The sequence below is a fragment of the Sus scrofa genome, chromosome 8 (assembly GCF_054392235.1).
Source record: "Sus scrofa isolate SSC_HxYL_T2T_F1_AM1 chromosome 8, Sscrofa_HxYL_maternal_Yorkshire_Landrace_v2.0, whole genome shotgun sequence".
NCBI classification, from domain to species: Eukaryota; Metazoa; Chordata; class Mammalia; order Artiodactyla; family Suidae; genus Sus; species Sus scrofa.
The window spans coordinates 73,930,801-73,954,446 of NC_139390.1; the positions used below are offsets into that span (position 1 = coordinate 73,930,801).

The 23,646-nt window shown below is 39.6% G+C and overlaps 1 protein-coding gene across 18 annotated transcripts in view; it reads left to right on the forward strand.

Annotated features, from left to right (window-relative positions):
• The window catches only part of RUFY3 (RUN and FYVE domain containing 3), an 87,390-nt gene that overhangs the window by 30,623 nt on the left and 33,121 nt on the right, over positions 1-23,646 (forward strand). For 5 of the 18 annotated variants that reach the window (XR_014812649.1, XR_014812648.1, XM_084972441.1 and 2 more), the window contains exon 2: positions 7,374-7,427. The exons of the other annotated variants lie outside the window; for them this stretch is intronic. Coding sequence is in view for 3 of the 5 variants with exons in the window: in XM_084972441.1 (XP_084828567.1) it covers positions 7,374-7,427 (54 nt within the window). In the remaining 2 variants the exon portion in view is untranslated. The remainder of the gene's footprint in view (positions 1-7,373; positions 7,428-23,646) is intronic. 18 annotated transcript variants of the gene reach the window in all.

Genomic DNA, 23,646 nt, shown 5'->3' on the forward strand with positions numbered 1-23,646 from the left:
TAGAGCTGCAAGACTTAGGGTGCACGTGAGATATACTGCATCTTATCTGAGAATTTCACGGAGTCCTGTTCTCTGGGCAGCAGCCACTCAGTTCAAGTCCAGTGAACAAGAGATGTGATTTGTTGCCATTGCAGCCATTCCTGCAAGAGGGCAACGGGTCTTCTGGTGTGAGGGATGCTCCTTTTCCTCACCCTCTCTCCCCTTCAGGCCCTGTGCCACCCAACTGCTCACCCAACTTAGGAATCTGCTTTATCTTCTCTTATCTCTAATACCAATTGATTTTTACCTCATGTCATTGTTACTTCATTCTCCTCCAGGGCAGTGTCTCTGGACATTTCATCCTCGTATCTCTTGTACTGTGCTAACTGCCTTAGTAAATAACTCAAATGTTGATAACTATAGAGGGGAAACCTGCATTTCTCCTCCTGTATATCTCTTTTACTTTCATGCATAATGCTTCACTTCTGACACTTCTAGTCATTAAATGTGGGAGGGTTTTTCCAATACCAAGCAACTCTGCGACACCAGCTGGATGACAGTTCTGACTCTATCTGCCTGGGTAGCATCAGATCCCACAAGTGAAGGGCACAGTCCCACGGGACAGCCGCCACCCTCACCCCATCCTCCACTGCACCTGCCAATTGTATGTAGTACAACGTCTATCTGACTGCGCTGTAAATCGGAGGTTTCCATAACCTCCTCTCCCTTGAATTTGATTATTTGCTAAACATCTCACAGAACTCAGGGAAATACTTACTTCCAATTGCCAGTTTATCAAAGGATATGATATAGGGTAAAGATATACAGCCAGCTGAAGAGACAAATAAGGTGAGGTCTGGGGGGTTCAGGGTGCAAGAGCCACCTCTGTCCCTGTCCATTTGGGATACGTCACCCTCCTGGTATGTGAATGTGGTCACTAACCTGGAAGTGTTCAAAGCTCATGCTATTGGGATTTTAAGGAGGCTTCTTCACATGGACAAGACCAATTCTTAGCTCCATTTTCAGCCCCTATCTCTCCAGAGGAGTAGAGGGAAGCTGATAATTCCAAGCTTCTAATGATGGCTTGGGCTTTCTGGGGGCAAGCTTCCATCCAGGAGCCCACCCAGAGTCACCTCATTAGAGCAAAAGATGCTCTTAGTTTCTTAGCACTTAGGAATTCACAGGGTTTCAGGAACCCCATGTCAGGGACTAGGGATGAAAATACATTTCTTGTTAAAAATCACAATATCACAGTCACTTAATATTAGTTTTTCCAGGACCGTTTGTATTTTTTTGCTGATATTTTTGTTTTTTACTATAATTTGGGGAGAAGATAGATGTTGGCCTAAATTACTGGTTTATTAGGACAGGACTTGTTAGCATTTTTAAAAATTAGCTCGACAGTTCATTTGCTAAAGTTTATCTTTATGTTACCAACATAATTATATTATTGTTAGTTTAATAGCACCTCAGCTGTTAAATTTGCCACATGGTCTATTTACATTGACTTATTTTTTTCCGTCTTTTTAATATTTAGTGGGTTTTTTGTTTGTTTGTCTGTTTTGTCTTTTCTAGGGTCACTCCAGCGGCATATGGAGATTCCCAGGCCAGGGGTCGAATCAGAGGTGTAGCCACCAGCCTAAGCCAGAGCCACGGCAACGCGGGATCCGAGCCGCGTCTGCAACCTACACCACAGCTCATGGCAGTGCCGGATTGTTAACCCACTGAGCAAGGGCAGGGATCGAACCCACAACCTCATGGTTCCTAGTCAGGCTCATTAACCACTGCGCCATGACAGGAACTCCGTTTTGTTTTTTGTTTGTTTGTTTGTTTGTTTGTTTTTTCCCAATCCCATTCCCTCTATTTCCTTTGAGTAATTGTGGCACATAAACTTAGAGGGCTCCAGTTTGCAGCCAAATCGGAATATAGGGCACACACTGGTTTCTTATAAAATTGACTGTTTTTTTATAAAGTTGACTGTGAGGTGCAGAGTACTTTAAACTAACTTTTATTTTCACAACAGTCCTTCAAAGAGTTATTTGATCAGTTAAGCGGGGCTTCAAAAAGACTTTCCTCCAAGAAACTGTAATAAACTTTTAAAAAGTAGCAGTCTAGGAGTTCCCGTCGTGGCACAGTGGTTAACGAATCTGACTAGGAACCGTGAGGTTGCGGGTTCGATCCCTGGCCTTGCTCAGTGGGTTAACGATCCGGCGTTGCCGTGAGCTTGGTGTAGGTTGCAGACGCAGCTCGGATCCCACATTGCTGTGGCTCTGGCGTAGGCTGGCAGCTACAGCTCCGATTCGACCCCTGGCCTGGGAACCTCCATATGCCGCGGGAGCGGCCCAAGAAATGGCAAAAAGACCAAAAAAAAAAAAAAAAGTAGCACTCTAAATCAAAGATACCTAGCCCCAAGGAGACAGTGTAACTTGGTTATTTTTGTCTTTAAACCTGACTGTAACTTGGCTCGTCTATAGTAATAACACACCTGAAAAGTGAATATATTAAGAAGAGCGATCTCACAAGCATGGGCACATAAAGGATGGAGAGGCACTTTGAGTCCATTCAAGTACTTCTCAGAAGGGAAGGCACTTCAGCCAGTTCCCTTGTCCAGAGAAAAAAAAGTAACCACGCAGGGCCCAATGTCAAAGCCAGGGCCCCTTCTATAGACCACACTATATCATCATTGAGTCACTGTGTACCATAAGAGCAACTGTTTTACTGTACCATCTAGTTAAATTAGTTCCAGAACTAACTAAATTAATCTGCTCATGTATTCATTCTTAGACTCAAACAGGATAGTAGCTGGGAAAATAGTTCAGTGAACCTCAAAGCCTTTCTTCCTAATGGGGCCTTTGTACACTTCCAGCCTCTCTCTCATATCTCCTGACTTTAAAAATGTTTTTGTTCGTATGCATCTTAAAAATAAGATGATAGAGTCTGTTAGGAGCAGCATTTTTAACCACTTTAATGCAGGTGTTTAGAGTGGAGTCGTGGTCCTGATGTTGCATCACCAGTCTCATGGCATCACACACTATGATGCCAATGCAATGCAACTTAGCATTTCTAAGCTGTGCAGACCTTTCCTGTAAGTGTTTTGAATGGGAACTGAGGCTGTCTGTTTAGCCAGAGTAACTTTGGAAGTTCCCCATTACCCTGGCTTTAACATTTATAGGGCACATCTGGGACAATTCTGATTGCTAACTCTGAATTATGTATTATCTATAGCAAAATTTTAATCCAGACCTGTCTTCTGTATCAACCACCCAGGCTTTAGGTTACTCTTCTTTGCAATTTATGAATATGTATTATGATACAAATTAAAGTTAATACAGCTTTTAGACCAGGTGAAACGTGCTTAAGGCTGCAAAGTATTGTCCCTAGAAAGATGAAATGTTCTGGGAAAGAGACAAGAATTGGCCATGCTGCCTGCTATCCACCTCTTTGATTCATGCATTAGATTCTTTTGTTATTGTTGTTTTAATAATTACAACGTATTCCGGAGGGTACAATTTAAAAAAAAAAAAAAAAACCTTTTGTAAATCCTTCTCTGGGGATTATTAAGGAAGATGATGGAGTCCATTCTTTATTACGATAAAATCCCAAACATGCCAAGGCGAAGTAGAGAACAACTTGAGAAGGAAAAAGCATACCTCTTACCTTCCAGAGGAGCAGGGGAAGAGGGCTGTTTTACATTAATTCCATCACTCTGGCACTCATCATTTTAAATTTTGTGTTAAAAACGAAACACAAACTATGTCTTGTTGGAACAGAAAAGTGCTCTATAGATGGGACATGCCCAGGAGAAAGTCAGAGGGATTCCTCATACTCGTCATCCATTTCTACCCAGAAATTCCTTTCCAGAGCTCCTGCTCAAGTCTTGGAGGTTCTTTATATTTTGTTTTTTTAAACAAGCAGATTTTATTTTACTAGGTGACAAATACAGTTTCTAGTTAAAGAAATTGAGTTCCTTTTGTGGCTCAGCAGGTTATGAACCCCACTAGTATCCATGAAGATGCAGGTTCAGTCCCTGGCCTAGCTCAGTGGGTTTAAGATCCGTTGTTTCTGTGAGCTGTGATGTAGGTCACAGATGTGGCTAAAATCCCATGTTGCTATGGCATAGGCCAGCAGCTACAGCTCTGATTCAGCCCCTAGCCTGGGAACCTCTATATGCCGTGTGTGTGTGGCCCTAAAAAAGAAAGAGTAAAATAGGAAGTCACCTTATTGATTTTCACAGTCATATAGCAAGCCTATAGGTATAGAGCAGACTAAATAGACGGTTAAAAGAGTAGATCCTGTGAGTCCATAATCCTACATAATATAAACCTGTAGCATATTACATCATCAGAAGATTATTCTTGAAAATCATTTATGTAAATATATATGATGTATTTTAATGCTAATTCACTATGAAATAATAGCTGGCCCTTACTGTGGTTTTTTTTTTTTTTCTGTATGAAGCACTTTCTAAGTGCTCTACACCATACAGAGCCACATTTTTTTTTTTTTTTTTTTAGCAATGCACGCCTGGCATTTGGAGGTTCCCAGGCTAGGGGTTGAATCGGAGCTGTAGCTGCTGGCCTACACCACAGCCACAGCAACTCAGGATCCAATCCATGTCTGCAATCTACATCATAGGTCCTGGCAACACCTGATCCTTAACCCACTGAGCAAGGCCAGGGATTGAACCTGTGTCCTCATGGATGCCAGTCAGATTCATTTCCGCTGAGCCACGATGGGAACTCCCCCAGATCCACAATTGTAAAATCCAAAAAACTCTGAAAACCAAAAGCATTTTTCATAAATTTGCCTGAACTCATTGCATGCTAAAACATGACCTCAATTTACTTGAGGCTATTTGTAAGTCTTTATTCATCCTGTTTAATCTGAATATGCATTTATTTCCTGCAGAATTACTAAGGTGCTCGATTGTGAAATGCTGCCCCAGGCGCTGCTAGTTCTGCTTGTTGGTGGGCCTCAGTATGTACCATTGTACCTTTCTAAAATTTGGAGTTCCCATCCTGGCTCAGTGGTAATGCCCCGGTATCCATGAGGATGGGGGTTTGATCCCTGGCCTCTATCAATGGGTTAAGCATCTGGTGTTGCCGTGAGCTGTGGTGTAGGTCACAGACAAGGCTCAGATCCCTAGTTGCTGTGGCTGTGGTGTAGGCCAGAAGCTGCAGCTCTGATTCAACCCCCAGCCTGGGAACTTCCGTATGCCTTGTGTTGCCCTAAAAAAAAAAAACCAAAAAAAATGAAATAAAATAAAATTTTTAAAAATTCTGAACTTCAAAATATATTTGGCCAGAAAATATTCCGATAAAAGGTTTTGAACCAACGTTTACTCTTTCACTCCTTGCAACAGTTCTGTAGTGATAGGTACCGTTCTTTGCCCTGTTTTATAGGAAACTGACTGAGGAAAAAGAGATAAGTATCTGAACTAAGGTCATCCAGCCCATGAGGCATGGAGCAGGTACTGGAACATGAGCCCAGGTGTTCCACTCTTGGGTCTGTTCTCTGAGCCATCGTATTCTCCTACTTCTGTTTATAAAGTACTTACCTGGGGATGTTGATGGAAACTAGGAATTTATTCCTAGTTCTCTAAGCTGTACTCTTGTGCTTGTTTTTCTAAATCACTAATTTCTAGACTTTTGAATTAGGAGGTAGTACAAGTGTAATAGTGTGTAGATACTTGCATTCTTTTTTTTTTTTTTTGGCCGCACCCACAGCATATATAAGTTCCAAGGACCAGGAATTGAAACTGTGCCACAAGAATGTATACATGTATGTGTGACTGGGTTGCTTTGCTGTACAGTAGAAAATTGACAGAACACTGTAAACCAGCTATAATGGAAAAAATTAAAATCATTTAAAATTTTTTAAAATCCAAAAAAAATTTTTAACTAAAAAACAAAACAATGCAAGAAACTGTGCCACAGCAGCTACCTGAGCTACTACAGTGACAGTGCTGGATCCTTAACTTGCTGCACCACAGGGAACTCCAAAATTTGCCTTCTTTTTATATTACCTCTCTTTGTGTCTGACCTAACCAATAATCTTGATATATGTAGTTTTCAAAAAGTTCCATATTAATCACATGTTGCTTTACTAGATCCCCATCAGCATCCCTGTTTCTTCAATTTAAATTTAAATTTCAACTTTCTATATATTTGTACTTTTTTTTACACATCTTTGTAGACTAACTGACCATGTATTTGACACCAGAATGTAACGTTCCAGTCCACTGGAAAATCACTGTGCAGCACGAAAACTAAACTTAACCAATTTAATTACCGTGATAATTTAATGAACTAGTGAGAATAGGACAAATGGTAAGTTCTTTTTCTAGGTGATTATTCCAAGTTATTGCTTCAGACCCTATGTTGGCTTTCAATGATACATTTTTTAAGAAAGAGGGCTTATCATGGGCAAAGTGTTCTTTGCCCATTTTCTCATTTTTGTCATGCTTCATGCTCTGAGAACTTACCTTTATTAGCTGTGTATTTACACATATAAAAGTCACATGATTTTGTGAGCTTAAGTATGAGTATTGCAGTGGTTTGTAATATAATGGTTTCAGAGTTACCAAAATATGAAGTTAATACATTTTTTAAAATTTCTATAGGTTCTCAAAATTTATTTCAGAACAAATAATGATCTTATAGCTTTAAGACAACATTAGAAGCCACTATAATATCAGTATCTATTATATTTGTAATCTTGACATTGTCCTTTTGCTTCACATGTAATATTCTGCGTACAAGAACACGGAATTTATAGTAAGAGGAGAGAATACTATGAATAATCGTCTGTTTTTACTGAATTATAAGTGATTTATTTTGTCTGTCTTCGAAAAACTTCTTTTCCTTTCTCTTTGTTTTGGGGAAGAGAGCTGTCAGGGTGGAAGGCATCAGGAAGGGTTTTTAGATTTTTCTTTCATTGCTTTAAATCACTAGTTTTGCATCATGCTGTTTGGCCTGAGTCTAAAAAAACATTTCACGTGTTTTTCAGCTTCACTGAAGGGATCAAAATAAGTATTACATGAAGTCAATATTGTGTGCACTTAGAATACAAAGAACCTAAACTTGGTTTTTAATGGGGGAAAAATGTTACGTTTTTGTGGGATATCAATCTTTGTTCCACTTTATTAGAAGGTTTGAAATTATTAGTCGTAGCTTTGAGACACAATAGTTGTTACCTCTGCTTGGTTAGTGTCAGATTCTTCCATGGGTGTGTTCCCAGCGCTTTTCACTGCTAATCTCTGGGTTAAGCCCAAAGAGTTCTAGAAATCTCCCTTTCAGTTATCCCTTTTGAAACCTTGTTTTTAATAATACTTTTCTTTCTTGGCTTGCATGACATTTTATCTTTCTTTTCCTTTCTTTTTGCCGTTTGCAAAGACTCTTGGGAGGATTTGACAGATTTGGTGGAGCAAATGCGCGATGATACAGAAGGTGCGTGCCTCGCCAACATCTTTCAGCTTTTGTTCCCTTTCTTTCTTTTTTCCTTTTGCTTTTTTCTTTTTTTTTAAATTTTATAACCATTTTTTAATTGTTTTCCATAAGAGGAAGTGTCCGCTTTAGGTTTTATTTCCCATGACAGTAACTGGAGCAGTAAGCAAATTTGCCAGATTTTCCATGCAGGTATTTCTTGCAAGATTAGGGTTTTCAGAGCCTTGTATTTAAAATCTTTATAGTTCCAAGTAAAGTGGCATTAATACATGTTTATGTTGTTCTTTTGGGATATTTGTGAAATAACATGTTCAAAGGGGATTTTATTTCACGATTACATCATTTTTCTATGGCTGTTTTTTCATTTGCTTGTTAGAGGGAAGATGGAAGTTTTTTAATCACTCCTGAAAAATATATATTATACATATTTCTATGAATTCCACAAACAGTTTGAAAACAGAGATCCCAGGAACTTCAAGTATTTGGTCTGAAATGTGCTCTGATTTGTAGATTCCCATTACATGAAGTCATTTTGAGCTTTGTCATTTAATAGCATTCCTTTCTGGTGGAATAGCATCAGCACATATGTTCTGATGTAAGAAGATTCCTTAAACCCATAATTATTTCTTCTGTGATTGGCACCTAACTTTAGGGAGCTCAAGGTGATTTACACATTTTATAATAAAAATGGATAAATTGCAGTTTGGCTGCACTTTATCATTTTCAGTCTCCCACTTGGGCTAGGCAGCTAACCGTCTCCCAGCTTCCAAGGACACTCTACTAGCACACCTCCCACCGCCACTCTGCCCACACTGGCCTTTTCACGGACGAGGAGCTGCCCTCAGCCTCCCCCCTGCCCTGCACCCCCTTCAGCTCCATGAAGCCCCCCTCACAGCTTCAGCCCACATTCATTTCTCTACTCACTCAAGTCCCGCAGAACTCGGAGTTTACGGCTTTTTGCTTGTTCTCTAATTCTCGTGATATTAGAGAATATCCTAATTAATAATATTCCTAATTAAAGTGTAATAACCTTGAGAGCACATATTGCCCTAAACTCTTAGTATCTGTTATCAGACTTGGGACAGTGTTGTCTTTGGTAGTTGGTCACTCTAGGCAAAAAAAACCAAGGCAGTTTTCTCTCTCCACTGATGCCCAGTAGTTTCTTCTTCCGCACTTTACTTTGAATGACTAATTATCCTGAATTTCATCTCACTCCCCATAGTCAAACTATCTTCATAGTCCATCTTTGATTCTACATTTAATACAATTAGTTATATATATTTCAATGAAGACAATCAATATTGTCTAGTTGATGGACAGTTCAGAGACAAGACAAAAAAGAGGATGGTATGATTCATTCAAGGAATACTATTTACTATGTTCGCTGTTATTATTATTTTAATCAGGCACCAGACAGGTTTAAGGTTTTGATTCCTTTAATAGACTAGGTTCTAAAGAAAAATGTTGCGTAAAAAGGCCAACAAATCTGTGCTCGTCTTAGAGACTTATTCCATATGACTTAGCCCTTGCAAAATGGCATTTCTTTGATATGAGGTACTACTGCAAGAATCATGCTTACTATGAGAGTCAGCTTCCTCTTTTTCATTTCTTTTTGCTGGAATTTTTGTGAATTATTACCATAGGGGAAATAAAAAAGGGAAAATCTAGAAGGTGTGAATTGTATTACTTTGGTGACCTTAGTAGATTACCAGTCAAGTGGTGTATGGTGATGTGAGCCAAAAACCTGTTTACAGGAAAGTCTCTCTGGAATGTAGTTCAAAAAAAGAAAATCAGAGTAGGGGAAGGAAAATGGCTTTTACTTGTTAAATTTTTTTGAGTCATTTCATCCTATCTTCTTTATGTAATTTTCTGCATCTCATCTCTTTTCAGTTATATGAAATGCTAGAATTTTACTGTTTACATAACTTAGAGTTTGTGTAAATGAGTACTTGTAACAGGAATGAACATGAAAATCAACCACAGAATTTTTAAAAAGGGGGGAAGTCAAACTAAAATGGAAAGTTAAGAAATTAAAATTAAAAAAGAAAAAAGAATGAACATGAGTTGTGGAGTGTTACCCACACAGTGCCCATAGCAGCTCAGCATCTGGGGAGGCACCTGAGTCAGACTGGAGAAAGGTGATGATATATGTAGACTTCAGATCATCTCAGGAGACCTTCACTGCTGAGCTGTTTTAATTTGTTTCTTATCTGTTGATGTGGATGTGTCATAAGAGTTGGCCTTTTAATAGGCAGAGTGTTACACTGACTTCTAGCCTCCTTCAAAACTGCCTTTTAAAATCAGAAACTCTAGGAGGTCACAGATTCGGGGTTTGGTTTTTGTTTTGTTTCGATTTTAGCAAGATGGGTTTTTCTGGTGAACTGATTTCTTACACTGATCATTGGTTGGTTTTATACTCAGCATCTGTATATTCCTTTTAGTAGAAAAAGAAAATACGAAATGTTTTCCTAGGGTGGAATCGTACCATGCTTACAATACTGATCCATTATCTCACATCTCATCTCAAGGATAGCTGTTAATTTGGGTCTAAAAGTTTTGAAACTCACTAGAAAATTATGATGATTAAATGAAATATAAAAAGGCACATGGTTTACTATCTTTAGTTTCTCAATAAACGTTGAATTCCTGTATGTACTCATTACAAGCCTTTTAAACAGACTCTGTGAGTCCACAGCTGCCTAGATTGCTGCCCGCCTCGCTGAGCACTGGGGCGCCTGGGATGCTATTGGAATTAGGGAAATAATATTCCTGTGTGAACTATTACCTGATCAAGGTTATTTACTCATCCCTTGATACATTTTGCAAGGTCACACTTAATGTCTGCCATTTTGAAAAATGGAAGGAACATATCTAAGAAATGTACTTAGATCTTTCATTGTGTCGCACAGACATTCAATAAAGGTTTATTTTCAATTATGTAAAAATGTTAAAGCTATTTATGGAGGACTATAATAATTTTAATAGCTAACAATTTTTTATTCTTAGTACATACCAAGCATTTCTAAATACTTTAACATGTGATCTTGTTTGATCTTCAAAACCCTATCATCATTTTATGGATAAAGAAAGTAAAGCCTACAAAGTTAAGAAATTTTCCTAGTGGAGTTCCCCTCATGGCGCAGCGGAAACAAATCCGACTAGGAACCATGAGGTTGCAGGTTCAATCCCTGGCCTTGATCAGTGGGTTAGGGATCCAGTGTTGCCCGTGAGCTGTGGTATAGGTTGCAGACGCGGCTTGGATCTTGCATGGCTGTGGCTGTGGCTGTGGCATAGGCGGCCAGTGGCTACAGCTCCGATTTGATCCCTGGGAACCTCCACATGCCATGGGTGCAGCCCTAAAAAGACCAAAAAAAAAAAAAAAAAAAATATATATATATATATATATATATATATATATATATATATATATATATATATATGAGTTACTCTAGTTTTGTAAGGTGTTACTTTGGGGCGAGTAGGGTGAGTACACACTATCTCTCTATTATTGCTTACAACAGCATGTGAATCTACAACTGTTTCAAAAAGCATAAAAAGAGAAACGTACATAGGGTTACACAGTTTGGGGAAGCGTTCAAGTAGAGTTCCAGCTCCAACAGACCAGCTCCAGAGCTCCTGCTCTTAACCGCCACACCAATGTTCAAAGCAAGTTGTCCCTCAAGAATACTTTTTCATCAAACCGCCATGCACATACCATTTGTTTGTAAATATCTGGAACAAATGTTTCATGGGAGTTCCTGCCGTGATGCAGTGGGTTAAGAATTCAACTGCCCGGAATTCCCGTCGTGGCTCAGTGGTTAACGAATCCGACTAGGAACCATAAGGTTGCAGGTTCAATCCCTGGCCTTGCTCAGTGGGTTAAGGATCCGACATTGCCATGAGCTGTGGTGTAGGTCGCAGACGCGGCTCGGATCCCACGTTGCTGTGGCTCTGGCGTAGGCCGGCGGCTACAGCTCCGGTTCGACCCCTAGCCTGGGAACCTCCATATGCTGCGGGAGCGGCCCAAGAAAATGGCAAAAAGAGAAAAAAAAAAAAGAAAAAAGAAAAAAGAATTCAACTGCAGTGGCTCAGGTCCCTGTGGAGGCCAGATTCAATCCTGGGCCCAGCGCAGTGGGTAAAAGGATCTGGTGTTGGCACAGCTGTGGTGTAGGTTGCAGCTGTGGCTCAGATTCAGTCCCTGGCCTGGGAATTCCGTATACTGCGGGTGTGGCCATTAAAAAAAACCGTTTCTGGAGGCAATATACTCCCTTACTCTGTGGGACACAATCAATTTCACATTCCACTAAGCGGATGTGACCTTTAGTTTGAAAGATAGTCCAGTATCCTGTACTGCCCCTCTGGTATATGTCCATTTCAGCTCTAGCCACCAAGAGTTCTTCCTTCAGTGTCACTATGCTGTTTTCTGTTCCCAGCCTGCGATTGTTGGCGCCCTCTAAAGGCTGGGCCGCCTTCTATTTCTCTTTACACTACCTTCTCTGATCAAAGCATCTACCTCCCTCCCTCCGTTTCCCACACCTGAGGCATGTGGAAGTTCCTACATCAAGGATTGAATCCCATCACAGCTGTGACTTATGCCGCAGCAACCGGGATCCTTTAACCCATTGCACAGGGCTGGGTATCGAACCCACGCCACCGCAGCAACCACACTGCTGCACCCTTAACCCTCCTTTACCCACAGTGCCACAGCAGGAACTCCAAGATCTTCTTTTCAATAATCACTACTACTGTCTATGTGTTAGTGATTATCCAACCTGAACTTTAACTTGTATCTAGAATTATATTATGAAAACTATGTTGAGAATGCTTCTCCATCATTGGATGCTTTACTATATCCAAAACCAAGCTGCTTTTACCCCTTACTTCCAAAACAGTTATTTAGTTTTTTTCACTTCCCTTTTAAGCACAGTATCCCAGTCTCACAGGGCAAAAATTAGGTTACTTTTGATTTCTGTTTCCTTAACAGCTACATTTCCTCAAGATAAGCAGTTTTGATCCTCTACCCCAAATTTTTCAAATTTCACTTTGCATAACCTTTTCAGACTAATCATCCTCAAAGTTTTAAGCATATGATTTCCCTGCTCAGAACCTGTGGTGGTTCCCATTGCCTGCTTCCTGGATTTGCAGGTCTAGTTTAGAGATTTGGCATTTGACTCTGGCCTTCCTAAGTTTTCCGTTTCCCCCCAGGAAGAACTCGCTACTCCAGTCTTAACTTCCTTCACATACCAATGCCCCACCTGAATTATCTCGTCCATGTTTTCATATTTAGGGTTTGCCTCAAATCCTTGTGCTGGAACTTAGCTTGCTTTTACCCATATTGCTTTAGGAGTTTTCTTATTTGGAGCAGGGAGTTAAATTAAGGGTAGAGATTATTCCTGTTTTTTATTTGTTTGTTTAGGGCCATTCCTCAGCATATGGAAGTTCTCAGGCTAGGGGTCAAATCAGAGCTGCAGCTGGAGGCCTACACCACAGCCACATTAACTCCAAACTGCATCTATGACCTACACCACAACTCATAGCAATGCTGGATCCTTTACCCACTGAGCGGGGCCAGGGATCGAACCCGTGTTCTCATGGTACACTATGTCAGATTTTTAAGCAACTAAGCCCCAACAGGATTCCCTATTCCTGTTTTGTCTTGTTTGGTTTTGTCAAAGTTGGGGTTTACGCTACCTCCAAACTAAAAAATGAGCCTATTACTGTGTCTTGGATACTGGCAAAAGAAATGACTCCTCCTCAGAGACAAGAGACTTTATTACCCTTAACCCTGCAAGCAGCCTGAGCATCAATACATTTGTGTCAGTTCCTCTCGCCCCTGAGTTGCTCCTGAACACACTGCTCCAGGCCCAGATAGATGCTAAGCAGGTGGTTTGTGTTGAGGTGAGTTTGTGGAAGCAATGCTTTTATAGGAAGGGAGAGGAAGGCCTCATGTCTCATGGCCATCTGTTGCATAAACAACAACCCTAAGAGCTTTCAGGGCCTTGCACTTTTGCTCCAACCCATAAAGACATGTAGTGTTGTAAAAAGGCCAAGGAAAATTGTCTCTCTCAGTATTTTACAGGTTAGATGTAAAGAAATCAGAGGAAGTTCCTGGTGGTTTAGTGGTTTGGACTCAACACTTTCACCACTGTGGCCCAATTCAGTCCCTGGTCTAGAAGCTGAGATCCCTGTCAAGCCGCTGCATGCCCTGGCCAAAAAAAAAAAAAAAAAAAAAGAGGAGTTCCCATTGCGGCTTAGCCGATTAAGAACTCCACTAGTATCCATGAGGATGTGGGTTCGATCCCTGGCCTCACTCAGTGGGTTAAGGATCTGGCATTGCCATGAGCTGTGGTGTAGGCCAGCGGCTACAGATCTGATTCGACCCCTAGCCTGGGAACCTCCACATGCCTCAGGTGCAGCCCTATAAAGCAAAAAAAAAAATTAGAAATTTCCCTAATATCACTAAGAGAATATGATAAAAGACAGGTCTAACTCTTCTAGATCTAACTGTTCTAGGTTACAGTGTTGCTCTCTAGCAGTTAAATTATTTCTATGGAATAAATTAAGCAGAGCAAGGAACTCTTCAATTTGTATTTATCACTTAAACTTCTTACGCTGCATTAAAACAAAGAAAACCAAATATTGTTCCAACTTGTAGATATCCCCAGAAGTCTTCTGCTTATTCTGTGGTGTGGGATTCTTCATGTAAGGTGCTTGAAGAAGTTCGAGGCATTTTCCCAAACTAAAATTGATTATGATGTGGGAGCCCAGTGTAGAAGAGAACAGTGTAGTTTCCATAGGGAACTTTTGGACAAGCTGAATTAGAAAGAGACATCTTTTAAAGATTAGCGAAATGAATACGTAAAGGGAAACAATTTTTTCCTCTGTTGCTCACAACACTTCTGACAGTAAATGGGGGGGGGCTCCCACACCCACCAATTTTCCAATACCAGTTCAATTCTAACATATCTACCTGGGGTTAACACAGACTCCACTAGATGCCCCCTTACTTTAGATGCCAGTGACAAGTTCAGGTTGTCACCTGTGCTTCTGACCAACCAGCTATAAATCAGGTTTCCAGGACTCCCTCAAGTTGGATAATTTGCTAGACTGCTTCACACAATTCAGCGAAGAGTTTACTTGCTAGATTACAGGTGTATTATAAAAGAACACAAGAACAGCCAGATGGAAGAGATGCCTAGGGCCAAGTCCGTGAAAAGGAGTATGAAACTTCCATACCTTCTCCCAGCACCTCAGAGTGTTCACTAACCAGAAGCTCTCTGAACCTTTGATGGAGGTCTCATTATGAGGGCATGATTGATTAAATCATGACTGTTGATGACTGAGCTCTATCTCCAGCCCTTCTGCTCTCCCTGGATTCAGAGGTGGGAGGGATGGCTGAAAGTTCCAACCCTTTTAGCACACTGCTGGTTCCCCTGGCAACCAGCCGCCCATCCTTAGGGGCTCTCTAAAATCTACCTTATTAACATAAATTCTGTGATGGAAAGGGACTTGTTAGGAGTAACAAAGATGCTTCTTTTACCTTTGATGCTAGGGGTATTTTAGGAACTAGAAATAAAACCCAAATATAACAAAAGATGTGCCTATGGCTCTTATCACTTGGAAAATACTAGGTTTTTAGGAAGCTCTTTGTTAGGAACTGAGGGCTGATAAAGATAGATGGTGATAAAGATGGATGGATAGATAGATAAGTAGATAGATAAATCTATTATTTCACAGTACCTAACTAAGAATGAGTGGGCATATATAGACGAATGGTTTTGAAATGGTGAATAACCAAATAAGCTCACTCATTTCAAGGCTATATGCCTGTGAAAGGGTTTTTTGGTTATGTTCAGGGGTAGAAGAAAACAGCACTGGATTCTTATTGGAGGCTAGCAGTTAAACCTTTACCTGAAGCAAGAGAAAGCAGACCTCTTTTTAATTATGGAAAGTTTCAAGTACATGAAGTAGAGAGAGTAGTATAAGAAATCCTAACATTTTCATCACCCCAACTTCAATAATTATCAATATTTGATGATCTTATTTCATCTGTTACCCCCCCAAAACACAGTTTTCTGGAGTATTTTAAAGCAAACTCTAAACATTATATCACCTGTAAATGTTTCAGTATCACACCTAGCAAAATTAACAATAGTTTCTTAATGGTATCTAATATTCAGCCTGTTTTCAAAGTCTGCTTATCAATTGCTTTTTAAAATAAGAATCCATAAAAAATATTTTATTTTGTCTCTTGTTTCTTTTCCTTTTTTAAATTAGAGTTTAATTGAAGTGTGGTTCACATACCATGAGGGTGGCCACTTTTTTTTTCTTTCTACAGCCACACTTTGGCATAGGGAAGTTCCCAGACTAGGGCTTGAATCAGCGGTGCAGCTGCAGTCTGTACCACAGCCATGGCAACACCAGATCCAAACCACATCTGCAGCCAACACTGCAGCTCATGGCAATACTGGTAATATTGGTCTCATAGGATGTACTGGAAAGTGTTTCCTCTTCTTCTGTTTTTTGGAATTGTTTGTGAAGAATTGGTATTAATTCTTTAAATGTTTGGTAAATTTCACTACTGAAGGGATCTGGTCCTGTCCTTGTCCTTGTGGGATGTGGTTTTTATTATGAATTTAATGTTTTTACTCAGTTCCATTCAGATTTCTTATTTCTCTCTCTCTTTTTAAATGTTGGCCATGCCCACAACACGCAAAAGTTCCTGGGCCAGGAATTGAACTCACGCCACATCATTGACAGTGCCAGATCCTTTTACCCACTGAGCCACCAGAGAACTCCCTTTTTGCCTCTTTTTTTATTTTTCTATTTCTTCTTGAGTCAGTTTAGTTAATCTTTCTTAGAAATTATCCTTTTTATCTAGGTTGTCTAATATGCTGGCATACAATTGCCTGTAGTATTCCCTTATAATTCTTTCTGTTTCTGTAAGATCAATAGTAATATTCCTATTCATTTCTAATTTTAGTAATTTGAGACTTTTCTGTTTTTCTCTTGGTCAGTCTATTTTTTTGTCTATGTTTATTTGTCAGTCTAAATATTTGTCAATGTTGTTGATCTTTTCAAAGAACCAACTCTGGGTTTCACTGATTTCTCTCAGTGGTTTTATTTGCTATAGACTTGTGCTCTAATCTTTATTATTCCTTCCTTCTGGAGGCTTTCTACTGATAAATGTATTTACTGGTTGCCCTTGAGGAATCATCTGTGAAATCATGGAATTATTATATGCTAGAGCTAGAGGAGCTAGGTCAGCACTTCGCAAACTTTAATGCACATACAGGTTGCTTTACGTTCTGGTTGAAGTGCAGGATCTGATTCAGTAGTACCATTGGAGCCCAAGTTTTCCCATTTCTAAAAGCTTCCAGGTGATGCCGGTGTTTTTGTTCCAGGACCACACTTGGGAGTGGCAAGCATCTGGTTCATTTGGTATCAGAGTCATCGTTTGGGTTTTTCCAAACCATGTTACTTCTCCCCATTTAAGGGACATTAATGTGTCTCCCTTCCTTGAGAATTAGTGCCAGGATTAGTCTTTATGATTGACATGGGTATGTGTTGTCTCTATTAGAAAAAAGAATTACTGAACAAATTTAACTCCTCATTTTACAGATGAGGAAATCGAGCCCCCCCCCCAAAATGATTCATATCAGACAGATTAAGAGTGATGGGTGGATAAGATCTTTCTGATGGTAAGGCTTAATTTTAGCAGAGTACATCTTTAATTATGCTATTAGTAAGAAAAGGTAGCAAGGAGGATAAATTTGTGGTTAAAAATTTTCTTGACTCCTTTAACAGATTTCATCTCAAGAGAAAATGTTACTTGAGTGAATTTCCTCTTTATCACTCTTGAGGAGATGCTTATATGATGTCTGAAATGATACTGAGGGAGAATAGATGCAGATGTAAATACGTAGATAATCTAAGGGTCTAAGGCTTTTTCTTATTTTTAAATGAGAATCAAGTAAAAGTTCATAATTCTCTTGTACAAATAAGTGTCGTCAGACTAGTTAAATGGTTTTTATTATAAGACGTTTTCAGTGAATTTCATTCACTATCACGGACAGCACATTTTATGCTTAATTTTGTACTTTAAGAACTATTACAGGGAGTTCCTGTCATGATGCGGTGGAAACAAATCCGACTAGGAACCATGAGGTTGCGAGTTCGATCCCTGGCCTCGATCAGTGGATTAAGGATATGGTGTTGCTATGAGCTGTGGCGTAGGTCTCAGACTCAGCTTGGATCTGGTGTTGCTATGTCTCTGGTGTGGGCCAGCGGCTGTAGCTCTGATTAGACCCCTAGCCTAGGAACCTCCATATGTTGCAGGTGCGGCCCTAAAAGACAAAAAGACAAAAAAAAAAAAAATTAAAAAGAGCTATCACAGCAAAAGTTCATAATAGATTTATTTAGGAATTATTGGTCTTCAGTCATTCTGAATGTCAAGTGGACTTTGCTTTCAATATCTTTCTCTTAGTTTGTCATTTTAAACTTCATATTAATGCTTTTAGGTATCATTGGGAAGTTTCTATTCGACAGCTCTTTTGTTCCACATTTAAGATAAAAGCTACTGTTGTGCTACACATGAATTATTCCCACTTTACCAAGAATTGGGTATAACACATTTAATATTATCATAATATTAAATATAACTTAATTTTCCTTCAATTATTCATGAAACATTTCAGTATTTCTCTGTATGAACATTAATCATTGCACTGTAAGGAGAGAAAGTAGGGTCTTGGTGAGATGATTGGTTTGCAGAGCAGTGTGACTCATGGTCATTCTTAGCTCTATGACTTTGGGTCCATTTTTGTCATCACTGTTGACTAAATGAGCCACATGACTCTGTAAAATTTCCTCATATGGAAAGTAGCAGCCTTGAAGAGGTATAATGAAGACCCATATGCTCTTAAAAGGACTTTGATTTGAAAACCAGTGTAATTTATTATTGAGACTATAGTCATTTCTCCAGGATTTCTCTTGTCTGCTGCTCCTGCTGTGTTTCTCACCAAAGTGACTTGTACCACCATCCATATCTAGAGACAGTCAAATAATCACCAAAACTAAAACATCAAATTTGCTCTCCATTCTTTCTCCTTTTCCCTCAATCCAAGTGGCCATCAGGTCCTGAAATCCTGTCGTTCTACCACTAGACTGTCTCTCAAAGCTAACTCCCTCTTCTCCACACAGCACCCACTGCTCTAGTTCCATCCCTTGTTAGAATTGACCCGCCTCAACTTTTGCGGTAGACCCCTACGTGCTCCTCCACTTTGAGTTCTTTTGTTCGTTTGTTTCATTTATAATGATTTTTATTTTTTCCATTATAACTGGTTTACAGCTTTGAGTTCTTATTCCCTTCTGATCCGTCTTCCACGAGGCTGTTAGAATGGCTTCTCTAACATTCAAACCTATGGCATTACATCTCATGAAAATCTTTGCTGACTTTAAGGTAAAATCCATATTCCATAAACAAGGTCCTTGACAATCTCTCCCTTACCTATTTCCTTTATCTCGTCTCACAACTCTTACTTATATGCATCATAAACTTACGGCATTTTTTCAGTTTTATTTTCCTTAGTATGCCATGTTCCGTCGTATTTCTGCCTTCACCCCAGCTGTCCTTCCATCCTATTCCCTCCTAATCCTTCCTTGCCTTATTTCTCTTTGTCCCTTCATATTGAACTCAAAAGTCTCATCCTCTATATGTGGCACCTAGTGATATCTATATATTAATTCTGTACCCTCTCTATGAATTATTTATATTGTAAAAATTTCTGTTTATTTTGTTTGATTTTCTGGGTGTAGAGTTAGATTGTATGAGAGCAGTAATATATGATCCACTCTTTTACACTTTATGTCTCCAATTTCTTTTTTTTTTTTAACTTTTTTTTTTTTTTTTTTTTTTTTTGTCTTTTTGCTATTTCTTGGGCCGCTCCTGCGGCATATGGAGGTTCCCAGGCTAGGGGTCTAATCAGAGCTGTAGCCTACGCCAGAGCCACAGAAACGCGGGATCCGAGCCGCATCTGTGACCTACACCACAGCTCATGGCAAAGCCAGATCGTTAACCCACTGAGCAAGGGCAGGTATCAAACCCGCAACCTCATGGTTCCTAGTCGGATTCATTAACCACTGCGCCATGACGGGAACTCCTCCAATTTCTTTTTAATTTATTTTTTTCCCACTGTAAAGCATGGGGACCAAGTTACACATACATGTATACATACTTTTTCCTCCCATTGTTGTGTTGTGATGTAAGTATCTAGACATAGTTCTCAATGCTACACCGCAGGATCTCATTGTAATTTTTTTTTAATTTTTTTTCCAATTTTTTTTTTTTTATCTTCTCTGATTGTATTGGTCTGCCACCATTGGTACAATGCTAAGTAATAGCTATGGGTAATGGATATTTCTTAAACTTTTCCACTGGATACATCCAGTGACAGAGGAAATTGTATTAGACTCACAGTTTGCCTGAAATCCTACATTAAATATCACATCTATAATCTTAGCCTTAAAGATGTATAAAATTTATATTCGATTCCATAGACTGGTATATATAGTTTAACATAAAGACATTTTAATTTATTTGTCCTGGAATAAAATTAATCTTTGTAAAAGATGATAATGTTTATCCTAAAATTTCAAGCATTCTCTGTTTACACCCTATTTTTTCCTTCAGATATCTGTATTACCCACATTTGATAAATATTAAGCACTTTGATATCAGGGACTAAGTCTTTTATCTCTGGGGTCCCAGCATTAAATACAGTGTCTAATACCCAGTAGATGTTCAGTATTTATTGGGAGAAAATGAATGAATGAAAAATAGTTCAGTTTTGGAAAAATGGTGTTAAATGTTAGTATTGTGAAAAATTGAAATGTTGTTTATTCTTTCTCATAGAAAAAGTATAACTAACAACATCGTGAAAATCATGCATTTTAAAATCATTTTCTGATCTATATAAGAAAACAAAACTTTTCCGTTTTTGCGGTTAAGATTATAAAATTTAGAGAAAGAGGAGTTCCCATCATGGCTCAGCGGTTAACAAATCCGTAGGAACATGAGGTCGCAGGCTCCATCCCTGGCCTCGCTCAGCAGATTAAGGATCTGGTGTTGCTGTGAGCTGTGGTGTAGGTCACAGACGCAGCTTGGATCTGGTGTTGCTGTGGCTCTGGCGTAGGCCGGCAGCTACAGCTCTGATTCGACCCCTAGCCTGGGAACCTCCGTATGCCTTGGGTGCGGCTCTAGAAAAGCCAGAAAGACAAAAAAAAAAAAAAAGAGAGAGAGAGAGAGTCAGAAAAGATCACATAAGTATTCAGCTCAATGAATTTTCACATACTCACCAGTTTCACAAAACTAACACTACCATATAAAAAGCAGAATTTCACCTGTCCCTCAGAGGTCCCTCCATGCTCCCTCTGGTCATTGAGGTCCTTTTTAATGGCATATATTAATTTCATAAAATCATTTTATACTTTAGTACCATTCATGACAATAACAAATTGACTGAAGAGAGAATTTCTTATTCTGTAACAAATCAAGCTCATGATTTAGTCTTCATTATTAGTAGCCAACATTTCAAAATGGGGAAAAATTAATTTTAGGTACTAATTATTTTCAGTGATTTAATTTAGTACTAACCATAACCAGGAGACAAAATTATTTGTAATCACCATACCCTTATGTATATAATACTCAACATAAAATATTGATAAAAATAGACATTAAATAATCATGTTTAAACAATAATGAACAGTAAATTCTTTTGAGCTCTTATGTCTGTTTGTCAAGTTGCCCTGATTTCTGTTTGACTTTCTTTCACTTGTTAGAGGAGTAGTTCCCCACAGTTAGGAGTTGCCTTTGAGGGGACTTGGGTAGGATCTGGAGGTAGTTAGGGTTGTGGTGACTGAAGGGTGCTACTGACATCTAGTGGGTGGAGGCCTGGGTTGCAGTTGATTCACAGAACAGGCCCTCCAAGTACTAATGGGGTCCAGGGTATTAGGAATTTAATTTCCCTGGGCACTAGTTCATCTGTCTGTAGTTTATGCACCCCAGACTCTAGCCAGATGTCAGCATTCTGCTGCTGGCTACAAGAATGAGACGAGGCCATGTAGAAGGGCTGGGATCAGTGTTTCTGGAAACTTGTCACAGAGTGTGGTGTTTTGTTCACACTCCAAATCCAGCTCTCCCTGATTGGTTCTCACCAGCTTAGTATTAGATTATGTACTTTGACGCGCAGCATCATTGAATTTTGTTACTCTCACTCTGAATTAGTGGTCTGCAGACTTGAGGCAGAGGGAACGTACCTTGTGGACTCTGCCATCTGTCCAACTCCAAACACATGTTCTTGCATTAAATGGGGAATCCAGTTGCTCTCCACAGATACTTGTGCCCACTCACTCCTGCCCTGTTCCTTTTTCCCAGTGATTTTGGAAGGTCAGAAACTATACTGTGCACGTAAGTGCTCATAATACTGTTGGAAATCAATATCTGATAGTTGTTCTTCACAGCTGTTTGTCAGGGGGTAGTTTTTTTTTATTATTATTTTACTGTCCCCTGTGAGTTTATTCCATTCTTAACAAATTGACCTACAGTGAACAAAGAGAGCCAGATTTGAGGCCATGGCCCTAAAACCCTTGTTGGTATGCAAGAAAGAATTAGTGGCAACATATACCAATTCTGACTTTCTTAATAAAGTATCCTCTAAAAATATTACCTTAGAGAAAACTACAACAAACCAAGATTTGTAAAGCTGGTACTGTAAACCTACAAGTCCTTAAACTTAATGGAGAAGAAGATTAGCTTAGAATTTGGCCATTTGATTCTGCTCATTTAACTGTGAAAGCAGACATAAATGAGAACATTGTGTGAAGAAGATCACTTGGGACAATCTAAATAAAATAATCTGTTTTGTGCTATAGCTTGTTTCTATTACGGGAGCATGGCTTTTATTAGTACTATTTTTAGTCCTCCTAAAATGATAAAATATTTCAGGAGCTCCTGTTGTGGCTCAGCAGGTTAAGAACCCAGCTAGTATCCATGAGGATGCTGGTTGATCCCTGGGCTCGCTCAGTGGATTAAAGGATCCCATGTTGCTGTGGCTATGGTGTGGGCCAGTGGCTACAGCTCCAATTTGACGTCTAGCCTGGGAGCCTCCATATGCCGTGGGTGCAGCCCTAAAAAGACCAAAAAAAGAGAGAGAGAAAATACTTCACAGATCTCTAGGCCTTTTTCAATTTGTATAGAAATTTTAACACTTGGGAGGATGCTCATGTTCCCACGATCATTTTCGTGTTGCACCCAGGTCCACATTGTACCGCTAGGAACTCTGTGCCCTTGGATCTCTCAGTCATCATGGGTCAGCTTTACCACCTGAAAAGGGGCCACACTTAAATGACAGAGTTGCAGAAATTAAATCAGATAATCGTGTAAAAGAATGGTCAGCAGGAGGGAAGGGTGAGTGTTATTTGGAGTCACTGATGCACGTGGTAGTGGATGATAATGGTTGGGAGCCAGGGTTTGGAGTCAGACAGTGTGGACGCTGGCTCTGTCTGGTAGTTCTGGCTGTGCCTGTGGTCAGCTCCTTCATTCTCTAAGCCTGATTTTCCTTCTCTTTTAAGTTGGTACTCATGGTATCACTGTCTCACAGCATGCAGTAAGGAGAGATTGAGATCATAATTGTAAGAACCCACACTACCAAACAGGACACACCCCAGTAAACCAAGGTAGCGAGTACCTAGGAGTTCCCGTCATGGTGCAGCAGAAACAAATCTGACTAGGAACCAAGGGATTGCAGGTTCGATCCCTGGCCTCACTTAGTGGGTTAAGGACCTGGCGTTGCCATGAGCTGTGGTATAGTTCGCAGACATGGATTGGATCGCGCATTGCTGTGGTTGTGGTGTGGGCTGGCAGCTGTAGCTACAATTCAGTCCCCAACCTGGGAACCTCCCTATGCTACAGGTGCAGCCCTAAAAAGCAAAAAAAAAAAAAAAAAAAAAAAAAAAAAAAAAAAAAAACGTAGTGAGTGCCTACATTGTTCTGAATTTTGTCAGATAAAATGTGGTAGTTAGTCCCTTTCCTCAGTTTATTTGGCTGATGAGAACCACATGCTCTGTTAAGTCTTTAAAAATTTAGAAGTTGATTAATTTTTTTTATGGCCACACCCGTGTCATATGAAAGTTCCCAGCCCAAGGATGGAATCTGAGCCAC